Source organism: Oratosquilla oratoria, chromosome 23, assembly GCF_046742065.1.
Source record: "Oratosquilla oratoria isolate Oo_2021 chromosome 23, ASM4674206v1, whole genome shotgun sequence".
Lineage (NCBI taxonomy): Eukaryota > Metazoa > Arthropoda > Malacostraca > Stomatopoda > Squillidae > Oratosquilla > Oratosquilla oratoria.
In genome coordinates, this window is record NC_134799.1 from 2,104,744 (window position 1) to 2,125,098 (window position 20,355).

At 40.9% G+C, this 20,355-nt stretch overlaps 1 protein-coding gene across 1 annotated transcript; it reads left to right on the forward strand.

Moving 5' to 3' along the window:
* The first annotated feature begins 46 nt into the window (after window positions 1-46).
* LOC143037663 (uncharacterized) lies at window positions 47-19,246 on the forward strand. Its single transcript, XM_076206190.1, has 6 exons — window positions 47-189; window positions 2,715-2,917; window positions 9,037-9,202; window positions 11,719-11,911; window positions 13,374-13,469; window positions 18,066-19,246. Exons 1-6 carry the CDS (start codon window positions 105-107, stop codon window positions 18,163-18,165), a joined length of 843 nt encoding a protein of 280 aa, XP_076062305.1. The 5' UTR covers window positions 47-104; the 3' UTR covers window positions 18,166-19,246.
* Window positions 19,247-20,355: the final 1,109 nt, after the last annotated feature.

Here is a 20,355-nt window from a genome sequence, read left to right on the forward strand (position 1 = left end):
AATCGTTCGACAATATTGATGTTATTTCAATATTGTTACCAAACTTTTAAAAGAGACGCCGTCTGACGGTGTTTGATCTTGATAACCAAATTCTATTTGACAGAATGGATACCGGCGTAGGGCATGTATTCGCATCGGTTGAACAATCCGAGGATCTTCTGATGAAAAGGAAAAAAATTCTATATGAAGGTAAATTGAGCGTATGATTACTGAAAATAGTTGTTGAGAAGTGTCAACAACAACTTTGAGTTGTATAAATAATTCTTCAAGATTACGTAAAAGTTGAATCAGTTTCTTGTACTTGTTAACACACTGAATTATTTATTCAGTCAATGAGACGGCGATAAGAGTAATCCACGTGGTATAAAAACAAATTCAGCACTAAGATCATAACGGGAAACCGTTTATTAATGAAAAATTCAGTCATGATTTGAGTATGTTAAATAGTCATCAACAGTTCTTGGTAGTACAAATTTTCCTACACGCACTAACCAATCAAAGTGAATGCAATTTGAGAAATTAATGAGTTCACATGTGTGGAACGAAACTCCACACGACCCCGGTGTGTGATTCACCATGGTCTTGGATCACGTGTTGGACTCGTGATCGACAGCTATTTCCCATCCGAAAGAGAGCTCATATATGACCGATCTATGGGGAATGCTGTAACCTTACACGCATACACACCCCAACTCCCCGCCCACGAGAGTTAGAGTAACGACTCGCAGTGCAGCGATACTGAAATTACTTCGGTCTCTGGGCGGAATTCGAACCCGGCCCCTGTAGTGGCGGCCGCGAACGTTACCACTGCGCCGTCAAGTGTGTGTACGTCATATTCATCACTGTCAAGGATCACATGTTGAACTTATGATCAACAGCTATTACTCACCCGGATTAGAGTTCATATGGCCCGATCTATGGAAATGCTGTAATTTCACACACACACACACACACGCACATACTCGACGGCGCATTGGTAGCGTCCGCGGCCGCCACTACGGCGGTCCGAGTTCGAATCCCGCCCAGGGGGCTGAAACAATTTCAATATCGCTGCGATGCGAGTCGTTGCTCCAACTCTCGTGGGCGGGGAGTTTGGTGTGTTTGTGTGCGTGTAAGGTTAATCCATAGGTTGGTCATATATGAGCTCTGAGCTCTCTTCCGGGAGGGTAACAGCTGTCGATCACAAGTCCAATATATGATCCAAAGATCATTGTGAATCACACACGCACAACTTGCCCACCAGAGTTAAGTGCCAGTCAATATGTAACAATGGTATTTTCATTTTCAATCTTGGGCGGGACTTGGATCGCTACTGGATTGTATCGGTCAAGAACAGTACCACTGTACCACCAAGCCTGTGTGATTCACCATAGTCTTGGACCACGTGTTGGACTCGTGATCGACAGCTATTTCCCTCCTGGAAGAGAGCTCAGAGAGCAAACCAAGAAAAATAAATAAGAGTGGCATCGCGTGGACAACAAACCGTGTATATGAACTGTTCCGGGCCACTTGTAAGGTGTCCGAGAGGGTACTGGTCCTGCAAACCAAGGGGAAAAAAAAAACGCATGGAATATTCCAGTCTTGGACAGGTCATTGTTTCTTTGATTTTTTTTTTTTTTTTTTTTTTTTTTAATCTTCTGCAGCAGTTGATGCGTCTCCCACAGTCCTGCTGATATGTTTGTCAGGTGACAGGTTGTCTTATACCATCACTCCCAAATCTTTTTCCTCTTTTACTTTTGTAATGGATTAATTTCCCAAGGAATAGTGGGATGGTGTTTTGCCACTATTGCCCATTTCCAGTACTTTGCATTTTTTTTTTTTTTTGGTATTGAAATTCTTTGTTCTACTATGCAAAAATAGTGTCTAGATCTTTTTGCAATGACCTACATTTCTCGTTTGTTATTCTCATGATTTTTGCATCATCAGCAAATATGTTGGTATAATGTGTACCTTCAATCATGTCATTAACATAGACAAGAAACTTTATTGGTACAAGCACTGAACCTTGTGGAACTCCGCTTGTCACTGCTGTCCATCCTGATACCTTTACCTTTTCCTCATGTATCTTCCCTTCAGAAAATATTTCATCCGTTCGATTAGTTTGCCTCTTAGTCGTCCAACATGGTCAAATCTCCACATAAACGTGGCTGGGTTTGCCCGGAGAAGAAACTGAAGAAGGTTGGTGGCGTGTGAGGGAAGCGACACAATTTCCGGTGTATGTTCCCAACAGAGAATGATTGAAGGCAGAAAATTCTGTATAAGGTTTGGTGGTTCCATTTTTCTCTTTCTGAACGCATTTTCAAATGTTCTTTTAAACATACCATTACGGATAGTTGGTATATGCAATTTCATAATCCGTAGTTGCTTCAACCGTAGTGTTGACATTATAGGAATCATTATGATAGGGTCTGAGTGGGGGACGGGGGTGGGAATGTTGTCAAAATAGGTAAAATGGGTTTTTCGTAATGCAACTCAAGTTGTCTTCGGAGTCTGATATTGGAGTCTTGAAACATAGCAAGGCCAGTCAAAGAATCTTTCATATCTTCGTTTTCTTGAAAAGTAAAGAACATTTGGATGAGGCACACGGAAGGCCAGGTTGGAGTCCAGATGAATCCCAAGGACAATTTCTTGGTGTTGATCCAGAAGGAGATGAACTTGGCACCTTCCTCTTTCTTTCTGGTTTCCCTCTTTCAATCAACACTCTCCCCCTGCAGTTCAGGACGAAGTCAATAAGCACCGAAAGAGTATCGTCAAACTGGAACATGAGTGTGACTTTCTGGAGAAAGAAGTGAAGGCCCTCGAGGAGCAGAAGGTCCAGCTTGAGATCGGCCTTAAACTCGAAGGACAACTGGTGGAGCATTATTCCTCTAGACTACGGGAGGCAGAGGAGCGAACACGGAAGACCAGGTCAACTGAGGTGAGTTTCGGAAAAGCTTAGACCCTTTTTTTTTTTTTTTTTTTTTTTTTTTTTTTAGTAGTAGTAGTAGTAGTAGAATAAATAGACAACGCCATTGACAATTTTCTCTCTCTTTTTCTTCGTTTATTCTTCTTATTGTTTTTCTGATCAAACTTACAAGTGGCGTGGCACAGTTTTTAGTGAAATTCGTGAAACATGCTTATTTAACGAGTTCCAAAGGTGAATGTATTAGTGATCTGGGCAATTTATTGATTGGGCGAAGTTCCACAGGCAGATTGGTGTTATCAGCCCTAATGTTTTACCTTCTCCGAAGCAGAAATACAATTGTTACTTGATTAAAAATGCGTATCAATGAAAATAAATTTCCCTGACCACCACACAAATACACATACGCACACACACACACACACACACACACACACACACACACACACACCATGAGCATTGCTTCAACCCTGTGCACAACAAATAGGTAAACACACACGCAACACACAAAACGCCACAAAAATTATATGGAAATTGAAAAATGTATTAAATCAATGGAGTACGCTGAAATGTGTGAACGATTTTTGTTAAGTAACAGACTTATGAGAACAACATAGTTGAAATGTTGGGACTGGAGAGAAGTGATGAGTGGGGTACCGCAAGGCTTAGTCCTAGCACCTGTAATGTTTCTATTCTACATAAACTACAACATGAATTAAAAGGATAGCTATGCAAGCCTATTTCCAGATGATGCTAAGGTTATGAAGGAAGTGAAAGACGATGAAGAATGCTGCAGGAAGATCTAGATAAGGTTAATAAAGGGATCAAGAATAATGTGAAAGATCGATGGGTCAAATATCTCGAAGAGATGATTATATTGATAATTAATCATCCAGGTTGGTTTTAGATCTGGAAGGTCTTGCGTGTCAGACCTTTTAAGCTTTTACTCAGAGTGATCAATGTGCTGCAAGAGATAGGGGTGGGTGGGCTGTGTGTACCTCGACTTACAAAAGGCTTTTGATTTAGTACCTGACAGTCGACTAATGTGGAAATTTGAGCATTTTGGAGGACTAAGAAGTAAACTACTTGAACGGAAGAAAGTCTTTTGAAGATAAGGTACATGGGGACAGTAGTAAAGGATAAGATGGCAAGCTGGAGAGTAGTAACGAGCGGAGTTCCACAAGGTTCAGTGTTTGTACCAATAATGTTTCTTGTCCATGTCAGTGACATAATGGAGGATACAACAAGCTATGCCAGCATGTTCGCAGATAATGCAAAAATCACAAGAAGAGTGAAAAACGAGGAGGACTGTAGGCCATTGCAAAAAATCCAGACACTATTTTTGCAAGAAGCCAAGAATGGAAAATGAGTTTTGATAAAAAAAAAAAAAAAAAAAATGGAAATGGGCAATAGTTGCAAAAGACTACATTCAAAATATTCTATGGGATACGAATCCATTACGAAAACAAAAAGAGAAATATCTGGGAGCATTGATAAAAGACAACCTGTCACCTGACAAACATAACAGCAGGATTGTGGGAAAATTCATACTGTCTGCTGCAGACGGTTAAATTGGCTTTTCCTTATATGGACGAAAAAAAAAGTATGAAAAGAAACTCACAGAAACCTTGATTCGCCCAAGACTAGAATATGTGTCAGTGGTATAGTTCCCACATAGAGTGAAGGATATAAGCAAAATAGAAAGAACACAAAGTGCAGCAACTAAACTGGTTTCCAGTCTGGCTGTTATGAGGAAAGACTAAAAGCAATGGGTCTGCCAACTTTGAAAGATAGAAGAGAAAGAGGTGATGTGATTGTATTCAAGTCACTAAAGGGGATAGACTACATCGGGAAAATAGATTTCTAGATTAGGGATTGAAGGGATTTAAGAGTTAATGAGAATAGAGGAAGACTACACGTCTAAAGAATGTAAAAAATATTTTTCCATATTGATGCATAATTTCTTTGAATGGCTTAGGTATTATAACTCAAGATGTAACACTACAAGTGTTCAAATCTAAATATGATAATTGGAAATTAAGAATATAAGTCAATCTGGAACCGAACATGAATTCAAAACTAAGTAGAGTAGGAGACGAGACGAAATGACCGTTGCTCAATTTCTGTACACTGCGATTACGTAAACGCGGGCGCAAGCATACCCTTTTCGGTTTGAAATGAATTGCCTATATTTTAATAATTGGCATGAGGAGAATGGGGGTACCACATATTTTTATCGCCTGTTTACACAAATTGCTCAGCTCAGCGTTCACAAGTTGAAGTACATTTAAAATCCCATCAGAGCAACCATGCAACAAGACAGGTTGGATTCCTTATCTTTACGACTTATACGAGTAGATCGAGGATCTGATCAAACTTTGCAATAAAAAAGTAGAATTTTTTCAACTACAATTAAAGTGGATGCATACAAAAGTAAACATGATTTTCCATATTTCAATAAATTTTGTTTAATTTCGAAAAAATATAGTTTATTGTTGTTTATATTTTGAATAAATATGTGGGCATCAAAATCTTATACTGTATGTGCCTCCCTAGATTGGTGGAGGTGGCGCGCGCTGGCGATTCCGGTGGGCATGTATCCAAATGGATACACAGAATAAAAAATTAAAATAAAATATATGCGTGTATTTTGTGTCCATTTAAAGTTACTATAATATAAATATAGGGTTCGTAGAGTCCTGCTAATACAAAATTAACGTAATTCCAAAATAAAAAATGACAACTATGAACAATTGAAAAAAACTTTGACAGAAAATCAAAGGATTGAGATTACGTGTTCCTGAGCCTAATATAAGAGGAACTTGGTAAAAAAAACATTATAACAATGACCTACATATGTCAATTCATCTCACACAAAACCTTTAAAACCTCAATTGTACAAAAAAAAAAAAAAACTTCGTCCTGACTAAATGAAAATGGGAATTTTGGAAATGAATTTTTATGTGTAATGTGTAAAAATGATGCATGTAATTATTTTTCTTTTATGAAATTGTGTTTCTATGTGAAAAATATATTCTTTGTATGAAATTGCACTAACATAGAGACGGAAGTGGAGTGTGAGAGGGGGGAGGGGGGGATTGGTGTGTAGGCCTATGCACTGAGGGAGAGGAGGTAACCGGATGTGGAATTTAGAGGGGGAGGGGAAGACAGGATGTAATGACAGCACTCAAATCCCTATGAGGACCTTCTAAGCATTCAATAAATGTCTCTGGCGACGCAAAAACTATAAATAGGTGATGTTGCGAGCACTGTGCCACCTTGGCACTCTCTCCTAGAACCCTCATTTACAGTCACGATGGTTAGATTACTTTCATTTATTGTCACCGCCGTATTATCACAACCACGTTGAAACTCATGAGAGTTTACATGCTGTGCTAACTCATCTTCAGTGTAGTATATAGTACGTTTCATTTTTGGTTTCGACAACCTAAAATGAAATTGAAAAAACTACATAATGACAATTCCTTCTCTATTATAGAGTTGTGTATACAATTATAGTGTTTTTTTCTACATATACAATACAAAAATTTTTGTTTCTAAGCTACCATGTGAAGATATATAATGATTTGACTTTTCCCATCCGATGTCAACAAGCGTAACGTAAACGGTGGGAACTGTGCCAATTGGATACACACTACCTTATAGGGGCTATATTATATATGCAGATGGGGTAAAAACACCCTTAAAAGAAAATATATAATCAGTACTGATAACTCAAACAATAAAAGTTACCACATAAGCATTATTATGGACACAAAAGCCCGCGAAAATTTAAATGCGAAGAGTGTGTATCCAATTGGCACACCTCCACCAATCTAGGACAGGGTTTCTGTACCCTGACTATAAAACATGCAGTAATCATGTTCGAATGCCAGTAGATATCGCAAGAGAGTGGGAATTAATTTCAATTTGATGCTGACGTCGAATTTTAATACCCACGCCTTCCATTAGATGATTAGGGAAAGAGAGATGTACCCAACGACAGTTCCTTCCGCGTTTGTTTTTACCTAAACGTACTCTGCAGATAAGGATTCTGAACTCACGAAGTAGAGTTTCATTTTCTGTAAATAATATTCCTAGCTTTGAATTTACATATGGACTTAGCTTGTGCTATATTAACAATTAAGCTTTCCCTATAATTAAGGCATCTGTATGGAAAGCTGTATTTCTTGGCATTCTTTAGATCTATTTATTTCGGTTTTTGTTGTTTGTTTAGTGCCTTTTCGACTTGCGTCAGATCACGAGATCTTTTAATAGTCTGAACACTAATAATAAATCACCCCTTTCTCTTCTTTCATTTAATCATGGTATGTTTCTTGCTTTCAATTTCCGCAACTCTATTTCATCCTGTGTCATTCACCAGTATGCCGAGACGACGATTGTTGCAAAATCCATGGCGGATTAGATAATCTACGATTCTTTCATCTCGTCTATTTAATGAGAAGTTACTTTTATATTCGCCTATAGCCTGTATATTTAATCAACACCTTTGCTGATATGTATATCAGGTGATAAGTTATCTGTAGACAACACTCGATGGTATTTATTATCTGTTGTTTTTTAATTAATTCTTTTCTTCATTGAACCTGACGCCATTGGAAGAGAAAGAGTGAAGGACGATTTGACTGTAGTTTTCAGGACATGTAATAGAACAAATAGCTGATAGAGAAAATGCCATGGTCCGGGGCGAAAGAGAGAGATTCGAGAGATAATGACTAAAACAAAAGAATATATATCTAAAGTGTGTCAGACACTAGTTTTCCAAATAGATGTTCATACTGTATATTAACTTCGAATCTAATATTACCCAAGCTGTATCCACAAACTATTTCAAAACTAGTTATGAAGGCTGGAGAATAAAAGGCAAGATCTCAATATAAGAACTTTCTTCCCGTATATTACAATTAAGTAAATAGAGAAACACATACGAACGCGCGTACACACACATACACACATAGCTGAGGTGATTGAAACTGATGCACCAGTGCCTGGCAGATAAAACTAATGTATGCGCGCGCAGGTTTCTCTGCGTTTAGTATTTTGTCGGAAATATGCACCGCGTCCCTTTGGGACAATATCGTATCGAAGAGTTGTGGAATTGGTAAAGTACAGTAAATATGAAGGATTAGTGACAGAACGGAGGGATAGTAAAAGTTAAAGTGATCAATATTCATTTCTGATTGTAGTCTCCAGCCATAAAGGAATGTTCAGAGAATTGGTACGTATTGATAGTCTCCAAGATATTGACTACATAAGTCATGCAGTCAATACCCCATGCTGTGTATGTACGAGTACTTGTACTTCCTTTATTTGTATTATATAGGAAGCTCGCTTGTGGGGACTCTATTTCTTATTTTCCAATTATAATACCTACAACTCATACATGGTTCAAGACTGTGCTATATTATTTTCTAGGGCCTAGGTTATTCCAGAAGGTTACCCATCTATTTGGAAAATTATATTTCTTCACATCGTTCAGACTTGTGATACGGTATATATATATATATATATATATATATATATATATATATATATATATATATATATATATATATATATATATATATATATATTTTTTTTTTTTTTGTTTTTTTTTTTTTTCCCTCAATATCAGGAGTTGCCTTCCCACATTAAAGCAAGGTACCTTCTCTCTTAACTTTGTTCGTCCCCTTCAGTGACGTGAACACTGCTATCAAGTCACCTCTTTCTTTTCTGTTCTAAAGGATATAAGTGTTTCCCGTCAGACAAGCGTGAGGTGAGTTTTACTTTCCTGTTTTATTTTGTTTTTATAAAACGACAGGACTTCCTCTCGATCACGTGCGTTGTATGACAAATACTTATTCTAGTTGCCGCCAAGTCATTTTACTCAGGTGAAATATATGTTTTTAAAATCATTTATTGTAGCTACTACCAGGCAACTTTATTCGGCCCAGGGAAATCTCTTGCACAGCGAAAGGGTTTACTTGTTCATTGCTTAACCATCATTTCTCTAGATGAGGTTCGTGAAGACTTCCATTCTGTGCGTGCACACAAGACTTATGGGCACGCAAGACATGGGCATTGGCAGTAAGGAAACAAACGTTTTACAAACCTCCTTTCTCTCTTTTTCAAAGGAGGAAGCTTACTCTCGCACAGTCCTTCGCTATGAGCAGTTCGAAGCGACAGCCTTCTCCTTTCTAGACTCCATCGATTGCGACGACCTCGGCTATGTCCAAAGACCCCAACGACTCATGAAGGAGATCCAGCGTCTTCGACTGGAAGAAGGAAGCCTCCAATGTGGTGCGTAGGTTGCCCGAAACCAACCAGTTGTTTCAAGCGCTCACTACATGTTTACTAAGTCTATTCCATTCTTTATCATTCAATGGAAAGTCTGTTGTCATCCCAGACTTTCGTTAGTAGAATCCTCCTTGGAGTCTAAAGTAACTATACTCCACATAAAGTTGCATAAACCATAGCAGGCCTGCATAATCCAGGTAAGTCTTGGTTAAGATTTTGTCTAGTTTTATGGGCAGCGATAAAGATTTTATTTGATAGGAGGAAGCGTGATTGTAGAATTGGTCTTCATGGGCACGTGCTAGTGAGTCTGCTATCAAAAACCAAGTGATAGGCTGAGGATTACATTTTGGCTTGGCTTACGAATAAGAGAAATAGGTGCTAAGGAAGTGCATGCAAATAGGTAAATAGGCTCAAGGGACGAAGTATCCAATTGCGTGCGATTAGTGGAATGCTCACATTTTATGGCTAGAGCATAGAAAGTTTGAAAACAGATAGCGCCATGGACGGTCGGACGAATGTCAGGGAGGAAGAGCTTAATATGTATTATACGGTGGCTTAAAAACCACAAAGCAAAGCATAGAAAAAATGAAAGGGAAATAGCGAAGTTGAAGGCAGAAGAGGGAACGAAAGCATGAGGACGGATGGGAACAGCAGCATGAACGAAAAAAAAAGGCAGGGGAAAGGGAACGAAAACGTCAGCATGAATAAAAAATTAAAAAAAAAACAGGAGAGGGACGAGAGCCTCAGTTTGGTCGTGAAAGGTAGGAGACAGCAGAAGCACATTCGCTGAAAATGTTGATTGCGGGTAAAAGCAGGGCTGCCAACGGAGAGCTGAGAGATATTGCTGGCAGTCTGGCGTCGAAATCCAGTGAAGAGGACATTGTGGTGTCCCTAAGCTGGCTTTGCCGTAGTGTGTTACATTGATGCGTTCAGTTCGCGTGGGAAAGCAATTTGTGTTTCTGTTGGAGACGAAAGACAGGATGTATTATGCGGTTTTCACGAGACAAGTGTTGTAGGCGTACGAAGCTACGCCAGAATTCTACCGTGCACATTTCTGTGTTTTAAACAAATAGGTAGGTAGATGAATACACACGTTTAAGTCACCCGATAAACAAAATACTAGGCAAGTGGTGGAAGGTTGAAGAGATAAAGTTACTGGAGGCAGTTCAGAAAACGATAATGCTAGAACAGTTTATGTCAGATGTATGCTAGGGTGTACAGGAGTAATAGAGAAAGATGGGCCTTGTGGAGGAAGTAGCTAGTTGCAAGGAGGATTTTGCTCTTGTAGCCGGATCCGGTAGAGAATGTAGGGATAGGAGAGTGGATAGTTCATTGGCAGGTATACACTGGGTAGAACAGACGTCTTTTGAATGAGGGGAGAAAGGACATGTGGTGGCGGATTGCAAGGCGACTTCTCATGCAGACGACACCACGAAATGAATATCCCTAAAAACGCCCGGTGGCAGTAGCCCTCTATTATACACAACTATCTTTTCATTTTCATAGAGACATCTCTTCCCCTCCTACAACTACCGATCCGGCGCGAGCGGTTGGTCTGGCCTTGGAAGTCCATAGTCCATGCAGACGACAACAGAGTCGCTAGGCCAGAGACGCGTTTTGTATGACCTGACCACAAAGATGCAGAGTATAGGAGCTCGATAAATTTGGTTGATTTTATATTTAAATCGAATAAAGTGTTTATTTTATGTTTCATCTGTGTCTACATAATCAAAATATCTTCCCTTCTCATAATATTTCTCAGTACTAGGCATTATACTTGAATCTCTGGGGCATGCAATCAAAGAGTTTGCCCTGGGCATCACCAGACTTCTGCACGTTACTGATATGGGATCAGGGGGAGGGAGCAGAAACTTAGTGGTAATTATCTTTTCGGGAGAAAGATAAGGTAGGGAGGGAGATCACAGGGTGAGGATTAGCCTTGCTGATAAGGAATAAGAAGGTAGGAAGGGCTGGGAGGAGATTCTCTATGGGTATGTGAGGTAACAGGTGACGGTTACGGTGGGACTCAGGAATAAAGTTGTCATCGAAAGGCTTTTTGTTATGCGCATGTAAAACAATTAGAGAATAAGAAGCAGAGCCCCTCGAGCATAGCTCCCTTACTGTATACTACAATTAGGTAAATGGGAATTATATTAATTAGCCTGGAACACCCTAGTTCACGCATAATTGAAATAGGATACTGCATGACTCAAGGATGACACCATGATGGTATCCAAGGTAAAAGGATACGTGTGTAAGAGGGCGGAAGGTAGAGTGAATCGTCACCCATCCTGTCTAAAGATTAATTATCAATCAGTTTCACGAACCTACCTCAAAATAACATGATCAGAACTGTAAAAGACTTTTCCTTCGTGGGGGGAGGGTAGTTATAATATATATATTTTTTTCTGGAGGCCTTCTTCAGTTGAATAAAGGACCCTAACATTGGCCTGGGAAAAATATCAAATAGGTTAGTGTATAGTAGTGAAGGAGATCATTCTAACTTGAGTTCCTTCCAGAGATTCAGCTGCTGGAAGATAAGCTGTCATGTCAAGTCTCCCTGAGAGAGGATATTCGCAAACTGGGGGAGGAAATCAAGAGCATGCAGCAGGAAGATAGCAGTGTGGAGACAGCACTCCTCCTCGAACTCACTTCTGTCAAGGCTGAGAGAGACTCGCTGATTGAGCTGGGGAACTGCCCAGAAATACAAAGGTAAACCTTAGTGTAGCCTTGTTACCCCCCCCCCCCATACCACAGTTACTCATTTATTCACTTATTATTCTTTATTTATGTATTTATTCATTTATTTACTTATTTAATTATCTATTTTTGCTCAAGTGAAAAAAATATTTAGTTGCATGATACTGAATAGTGAAGGAATTATTATTATTATTATTATTATTATTTTTTTTTTTTTTTTTTTTATCACCTCCTTGCGGACCAAGTGGCCCTCGCCTCTTTTAGTCTGTTTTTACCCTGCTCCGGATGAGGTCATTCTTGGATATCTCAATTAGTCATGTGTAATAGGGTTAAGTCTAGTGTGTGGTATACATTTTTTTTCTTTTGATTCAGTTTTAATTATGACCTGTTTTGAATTCTTGAATAATTTGTTTTTACCTCATTGTCTTTGCCTAATTATGATATATAGGAAACGTGTTACACTCATGGGAGCCTGTCTATTTTCTCCATCATAACTCTGAAATCGCTTAGGTTACTGTAACACTTGTAGACCCCAGTCACCCTCTTGAGTGAATAGTCACCCTAAAAATCATACTATCCTTCTACCAAGAGTAGCAGCGAAAGTGTGGGATTAGAATCGTATTTTTATCGTCAGGTCCCATAATTACACTGCTGCATTAAAAAGGGATTAATTCAAAATGGAAATATTAAAATTAATATCTCTACTAAGGATTAAATATTTTTTAGAAAAAGAATACAACAAAGAATCGATATACACTTAAACCCAATTGATGGATGATTTGATACTCGCGAATTCGCGATTCACAGAAGCCGAGCAGCGGCAACTCGTTCACAGGCGACTCATTTCCATTACTGCCCGGGCTATTTTTTTTTCCTCCCACATCATACCTCCAACCTCCATTTGGATAACTAGAATATGACTAGGATGTGGGAGGAAATATAACCCAGTGTGATAGCCCCTTTAGTCTGATTTGCGTCACCCGCCTGCACGGAATGCAACAACCGTTCTCACTTCTCGCCGCCCCTGTTCGTTGTTTTTAGTGTCCTTATTTGAGAAACTTATGTGTAACGTGTCACTTCTGTGTGAACAAGAGTTGTGTACAAGTGAAAAGAATTCAGTGACCCGTTTTGTGAGAGAATTGGGATAACTCTGCATGCAGGGCGGAAGACGACAAACATTCGCGTTTATTTTTCGCAGTATTTTCATTCCCCTAACTTCTAAGAATAGTGTGGTGGAGTGTGACCAAAATCATCACTAGCCCCCATACAAAAATAATGATAATAATAATAATAAAATATATATTTAAAAAATTGAGTACAATTTTTCTCAATAATTGTGCACACTGGTATTAAATATAATTTGTTATTTTTGCCTTTTTACATGTAGTTTGTTATGATTATATCCGAAAACTTAAATGCATCCTATATTGTATATATCCTTACCATCACTTACCTTTTAGCATATTTTTTTCAGACTCCAGGGGGAAATAGAAACAATAAAAGAGGAACTGTCAACCCTGGAGGCCTTGCAGCATTTCAGTGATGACCAAAACCAAGGTGCACAGGAAAAGTAAGTCACTCGAACTCCATATTATTTCAGCAATCCGTCGAAGTTAGTGGACCAACTACAAGTACCTGCTGCTGGTGGTCCTAATATTACTATTTTGTGAGAAATATATATATATTTTTTTCTATGAGGGTGGTAGCATCCACCCAGACTCCAACCTTGCGACGGTCCGAAACAGATTACACATAAAACTCAAGAAGAGGTGTCCAGGTTATGCAACTCTGTTGGGAGTGGCAGTACCCGGAGGAGATCAGGAAGGGAAGGCACCTCTTGATCCTAGACAGCGTCAAGAGGGAGGAGTCCCTTTGGGAAGCTGAGGGGGATACTGTCATATCCTGCGCCAGTCCTTCCGAGGTGAGTGACAGGGCTGAGACCCAGGCGAAGAAGGACAGTAGCTCTGCACTCTAGCAGGTAGTGGTGGAGAGGTTCTTGTGCCGCACCCCCACAAAGTTTGCAGTATTCATGATCATCTCCCTGCATGTATCACTTGCCACCCACAACGATATCCATGGTGGATCTAGTAGAAGATGGATTACGCCCTTCCACTAGGAGGCAGGTGAATGGCCTCATACTTAGTGATGAGGTAGTACAGCCGTGCCAAGTCTGAAGTTTCAAAATGGCTGGTATGGTCGGCCCTGGCCATTAATCTGGCCTTATTGATGGTGACGCCCTTGATTTGTGTGATCGTGGGCGCCAGGGGCAGTGTGATCCTGCTGAACCTCGTCACTGCCTTGGCAGCATTATCGGTAATAGCGTTGCCTGGAACTTCAACATTGCTGGGGATCCAGTGAAACATTGCAGACTTGTTTTAACGGTGCAAGAGGTTCAGCGAGTGCTGGACTGACGTCGGTAAGTAGGCGTTATCCATTGTTTTCATAACCGGATGACGTCAGTAACACTCCTTGAGCCTGTGATCGATCTTAGCCAGAGAGGCCGCTCCTGCCTCCTCTCTTAGAATTATTCATACAGATTCATGCAGGGGCTGCAGTGATGGTGCAGAGAACCTGGTTTTGCAGGACCTAGAGACTGTCCAACGATCTGAGGGAGATGAGAGCCACAACATCATAGTCCATTGCCAAACGTTTCGCTTGAATGTAGTACGTCCGGAGGACCTTGTACCATGCACCAGAATGAAAGATAGCCTGGAACCAATCCAGATGCCCAAGTATTGATAGACGGGCACCCAGGTGAATATGCCCCCTTGAAGATTAGGAAGGGGTATTGTTTCTGAGTCCTTAGACTCATTACCCTGGTCTTGGCAGTCGAGATCTTCGCTCTATACTGTTTGCATTCCTGGGAGAGGCAACTGAGTGCCCGCTAAGCTTAATGAAGGAGGCAGCCGTCCCCAGTGACCACCAGCGCGAGATCGTCCGCGTAGCTTAGGAATCGTATGTGTTCCCCGAGTTCGAGGAGAACCAGGTTCTCCGCGAGCAGGTTAATGAGGTTAGGACTAAGAACGCCTGCCTGTGGGGTCCCATTTTCTCCTGTGGCATGAGAATAGGTGCCCCTGGAAGTGCAATCACGCCATCCTGTCCATCATCCAGGACATGATTCTGCCTTGAACCCCCTTGGTAGTCAAGGTTGCAGAAGTATTCGCCAGCTCGATTTTTTCTCCAATCCAGAAACATGACAATGGCAGGCTGTCTACCGACCAGGCAAAGATGGAATGTCACACAATCGGTTTCTGCCTGTCGTTCCCTTCGTAAATCCATACATATTGTATTGGGTGCCATCCACCTCAGGAGGTGAATGAGGACCATCCGCTTAGCGGTTTTGCCAATTCAGGACAAAAGGGAGATGGGCCTGTAGCTGAGTGGGTCCCTGGGCTTGGGCAATTGGTAACATCTGCCTCTCTCCATTCCGCCGGGAGTTGCGCTGCTTCCCAAGAAGCAATGACGAGTGCCGGTGCTACCAGCTTCCCACCTGACCCCAGTTGCCTAGAGCAGTAACCTTGCTCATCTTACGACCCCAATGGAACTCCTCGAGTGTAAAAGGACAGTACGTTGGGGGAACTTGTGTCATGACAGTGTGTACCATTTCATCTCTGCCCAGTCTGAGCAGGTGCAGCTTCTGCCTGACAGGGAGGGGGATTTGGGCAGTAGAGAAGCGATCCGCAAATTGATGCACCAACAGCTCTGCCTGTTGTTGGGACTGAACCTCTTTTCGGCCGCAGTTTCCTCTAGAGGGCGCTAGCAGTGGTTTGGGCAGAGAAAGTCTCACACCATTCCAGCCACTTTTCTTCCTGGACTCTGCGTGGAGCTGCCCACGCGTGCCTGGTGGCAGAGCGTATAAGAGTCCGTACTTCAATGTATGGATGGCGCCGCAGAAATCTACGAAACATGTTGACTCGGTAATTCTGCTCCCGTACAATGTCGTTATAGTACTACCGGTCAGCTTGCTGATTGAAACCTGGCTTTGTCTTGGGAACAGCTTGTTCTGCAGTGGCTTGGACCACGACGACGAAATTCTCATGGAGGTCATCTATATCCCGTGGGTGACATAGAACCAGTACAAGCGGTCTATCTCCTGGAAAAGGGTCCAGTTGGCCTTCCCCAGGTTCCAGCATCGTGGTGGTGAAGGTCCACGGCTAAAGTCGTGACGATAGCATAGTGGTCACTAGTGAGCACACTGAGCCATGCTCGTAGAGAGCAAACTGAGGTCCAGTCGCCATCCTAAGATGTGAATAGGCTTCCCAAAGTTCAGTAGGGTGACCTCAAGTATCTCCTCAAGCAGCGTTGCTAGGGTGTGCCCCGTTGGATTGGACCGTTGGAAGGGACGGAAGGTGGGGTAATGCACATTAAAGTCCTTGGTATCTCTTCATGTGCCAGTTCACCTGTTTGAGGACGATAAATGTTGTAGAGGAGGAGGATGCCGCTAGCCAGGGTGATTCTAGCAGTCAAAGCCTCTACCTGTTCACCTCAAGGCACTGCATGCACGGGCTCATTTGGAATGGTGGCCCGAACAATAATGGCAAAGCTGAGTGACTGTCCCGAGGTGTATGGTATACCTGGTACCCACTGACTCGGTGTGGCCAATGGTCCAACTTGTTGATCTCCTGCGGGAGGGCTACTTCGACGTCACCGGTGCCTAGGGTAGCCTCTAGGACATGGATCTTCCCAACAAGGCCGTAGGCCGGGGATGGTGGAGGAGGTGGGGAAAGGGAGATAGTAGGGCCTGGGGGAGTCAGGGAGCAGCTATTCCACTTCTGTCTCACTCTCGCCCCTGCATGAAATGGATGACATCATTAACTGGTAGCTGTCGTCAGTAGGCGGGGCTAGTGGGGGGTCGCTGTCCACTTCCATTGTCTCCGTTGTCAGGGAAGTGGGTATCGAGCTGGAGCGGAGGCATCATCTCGGGGGAGGGTTGGTGAGCTCCATCTTGTGAACAGGGGGAGGAGGGCGAGTACTGTTTTTCTTGGCTGTGGCCTTGAAGCCAGCGGGAGCTCTGCTGTGGTCCGTGAAGGAGTGAGGGTTGCTTGGGAAACAGCAGCTACCTGCAGGATGAAATAAGCATTGGCCTTGGGGATTGTGACTTGGTCAAAGACGGTGTTTACAACCTTCATCAGCTCCCTAGTCACTGTGGTGTCCATCATTCTGATCCACTTCAGCAAGGCAATTGCCATGGAGGTGACAAACTCCCACATGCTTTCCTTCGTCATAAAAGGAGGGGGGTTCAGGTTGGGGGTAGGGGGCAGACTCCTGCAGGTCTGGAGGAGAGGCCTAGGAGGAAGCAAGTGCAAGTGTCCTCTGTGCTTGCAGGGCCACTATGGTAACTGGCGAGGTTGGTGGGAATGCTTGAGTCTCTATCGTAGTTTGATGATGGGGTGGAGGAAGGTTGGTGAGGGGTTGACTGTGGCCACTGTTTGTCTTCTCAGACAATGATGTTAGTTGAGAGGAAGTTGTTTGGACCATTTTACATTTCTTTTCACAGTGAGGAGTAGTTGCTTGAATCAGGTACATATCCTCCTTTGTATGAGTTCTAGTGACATTCTATGTAGATGCCACACCATTTCCTTCATATTTTTGTATATTGGCTATCAACTGGTCTTGGATTCCTAAACACACAGAAGCAGGATGAAACCATTGTTTACACCTATCACAGCCTGCTGCATCCATTCTAGTAGTGCCATTACATGTACCACACAAATCATTGTGGTCAGTGGAAGAAGGTGGGAGTAGATAGTCTGTGAGTGTCAGTGTTAGTGTTGGACCTATGTGGGGTATCTTTACATATAAACTTCCCACTATGTTGGTGCTAGGCTGGAATCAGCTCATGTTATTACCACCTCTACCATAGCTACAAGCTGCAATTTTGGCTGACCCATGATTGTGTAACTTACTGTGAGATGTTACCAACCAGGATTTGAACAAGCTGTAGGTAGTGAAGCTCAGGGTCTTCATGTCTAAAATCCTTGAGGATTCTTGTTTGAAAATATATATTTAAACATATATTGATATCGCCTCTCTAGTTTAAAATATCTTATCTAAATGTTTTAGCTAAATATTCCATAAAAATGGATTTATGTCTGCCTATTGAAAGTTCAGTTAAAAATTTTGTATAAGACTTTTGTATAAAAAGATAAAAGCTAGTATTTTGCAGGCCCAGCACTACTCAATGGAGTTCTTCACAACACCTCCGACAGTCACTACCGCTGGTGAAACCTACGAAGAGAAATGTACAGAATATTAATGAAATCTAAGTAACTAACTCCTGCATTTGGCCATTACCTCAGCCATATTCATTTTGTCACTCCTGTTATGTATTATTCCCTTAATATACACTATCTACCATTTCATATACAGTTGAACCTCGAATAACAGATGCCCCATTTTACAATTAAGTTTTGTGAAACACTTTTATCTCTGCTAATGAGCACTATTTCAGGGTAAGAATAACACATATGCCTGTACAGACAATCCCACTGTTTCAGTAGTGCTTATGTGTGTTTGACTAATTATTTCAGTTAGCAAACAGTTCAGTTTAAGAACGGAGTCACGGAACAGATTAAATTTGTTATCCGAGGTTCCACTGTACTTGAGGGTACCAAAGAACCAATTGTAGTTGAGAGTCATCACCATATCTGATAAGTATCTGGCTGGGGCACCCCGAATGCAATGTGGGTCTCTTTGTCGAAGACCAGAAGACCTCATCTGCAAGTATCTATGAGCATTACACTGTGCTCTTTCTAAGTTTCTGGCAGTACTTGTACATGTATCCAGTATAAGGTCATTGCACTCCAACAACCACTGGTGAATGATTGAATATGTTAGATCTGTGATAAATAAATGGCAATAACAGGTCCAAACTAAATGTCTTTTACAAGATGTTAGAAATTTTGAAAGCCATGATCAACTGTTTCATTTGGTTGCTACCCATTTGTAGCCAGGTTTGTGACAAAAAAAAAAAAAAAAAAAAATCCATAGACTTAAGTATACTTATAACTGGGTTAAAATGCTTTATATTTAGAAGTAACAGACTAAGCTTTCATAGAAATTTATTTGATCAATATGTTGAACTTATTCCTAGGGTAGACATAGTTGGCAGCAACAAGAGCATTGCAGCAACAGCAGTCCACACAATAACAGATTCTGCTTGTGAAAATTTGCCCTTTTTAATGAAAAATAGTTCACACTTACATATACATGGCTATGGAATATAAAAAGAATGTGTTATGTATATGTATCAGTTATTGAAATATCATATTCCATTTGCCAAATTCTTGTTTAGATGTAATATGGAATAATTGAAATAAAAATATTTTTCATTCCTGTGAGTTTTGATTATGCAAACAATAAATGCAATATTTTATTATTTCTGCAATTTTAATTTTCTTCCATACCAAAGCGTTTCCAACAAAAGCATAAATAGAAACACCTTTAAGTGGCTTGTAAGTTGAAGGACCTATTAGTAAAATGATGTCTGATTAACATTTAATGTTGATAACTGGAAAACTGCGGCTTGGGAACAAGGACAAGACAAAATTGAAATGTTGTTACCTAGTGAAATCTATTGGAATAGTTTGTTTTGATCCGAGGGCTTCTTTGATATAGTGTTGTATAAACTCAAGGACAACAGGGAAATTTGGTTCTATTCCAGTATCACGCAGATTAAATGACTAAAAAGAGGAACGTTATATGAATATGCAAAAAAAAAAAATAATAATAATAATTCATTCATTAAAATTGAAAGTCAAACATAAGACACGAATACACTATAAATACTAAATTGGAATGTTACTTTATATATATTTTTTAACCTGGACCTGGGGACGTTTGGAATGGATACCAGGATAGTTCAGTCAGGGTGACCAGACGTCCCGTATTATACGGGATCGTCCAGTATTTAAAGCATCTGTCATGCGTCCCGTACCGACCCTCCCCGGGACGCGTTTTATCCCGTATTTTCAAGATTTTAAACACTTCGCATGAAAATTTGAGAAAAATATATATATTGCAGGTATATTAATTCGAAAGCAACAATACCTGAGTGAAAATTTAAATATAAGCTGCTTGAAACAAAATATTCAATGGACACACCCTTTTAAAGCAAGTGAAAAAAATACAAGTCAATGAAACAGGTCCTGGAGCTATGAGCTTGTTTTGTGCGCTTTACACAGCCGGTACATATTGTCCATATACCTCTCCAATTTAGGTGTACCGTATTCCAGTTTGAAAATCTGGTCTCCCGAGTTCAGTTACACAGTAATATAATAATAGGAGAGCGCACTGTGCAAAATAAAGTTTAACACATATCCGGTAACTAGAATCACAAAAGTAGCACAAAGACCTATTCGCAGTCCAAATCTTCTTTATAACGCAATTTTCGCTATATGACTGTTCTAATCTAATGTCAGTAATTTAAGATAATGTTTCATGAAGTTGTTCATGCC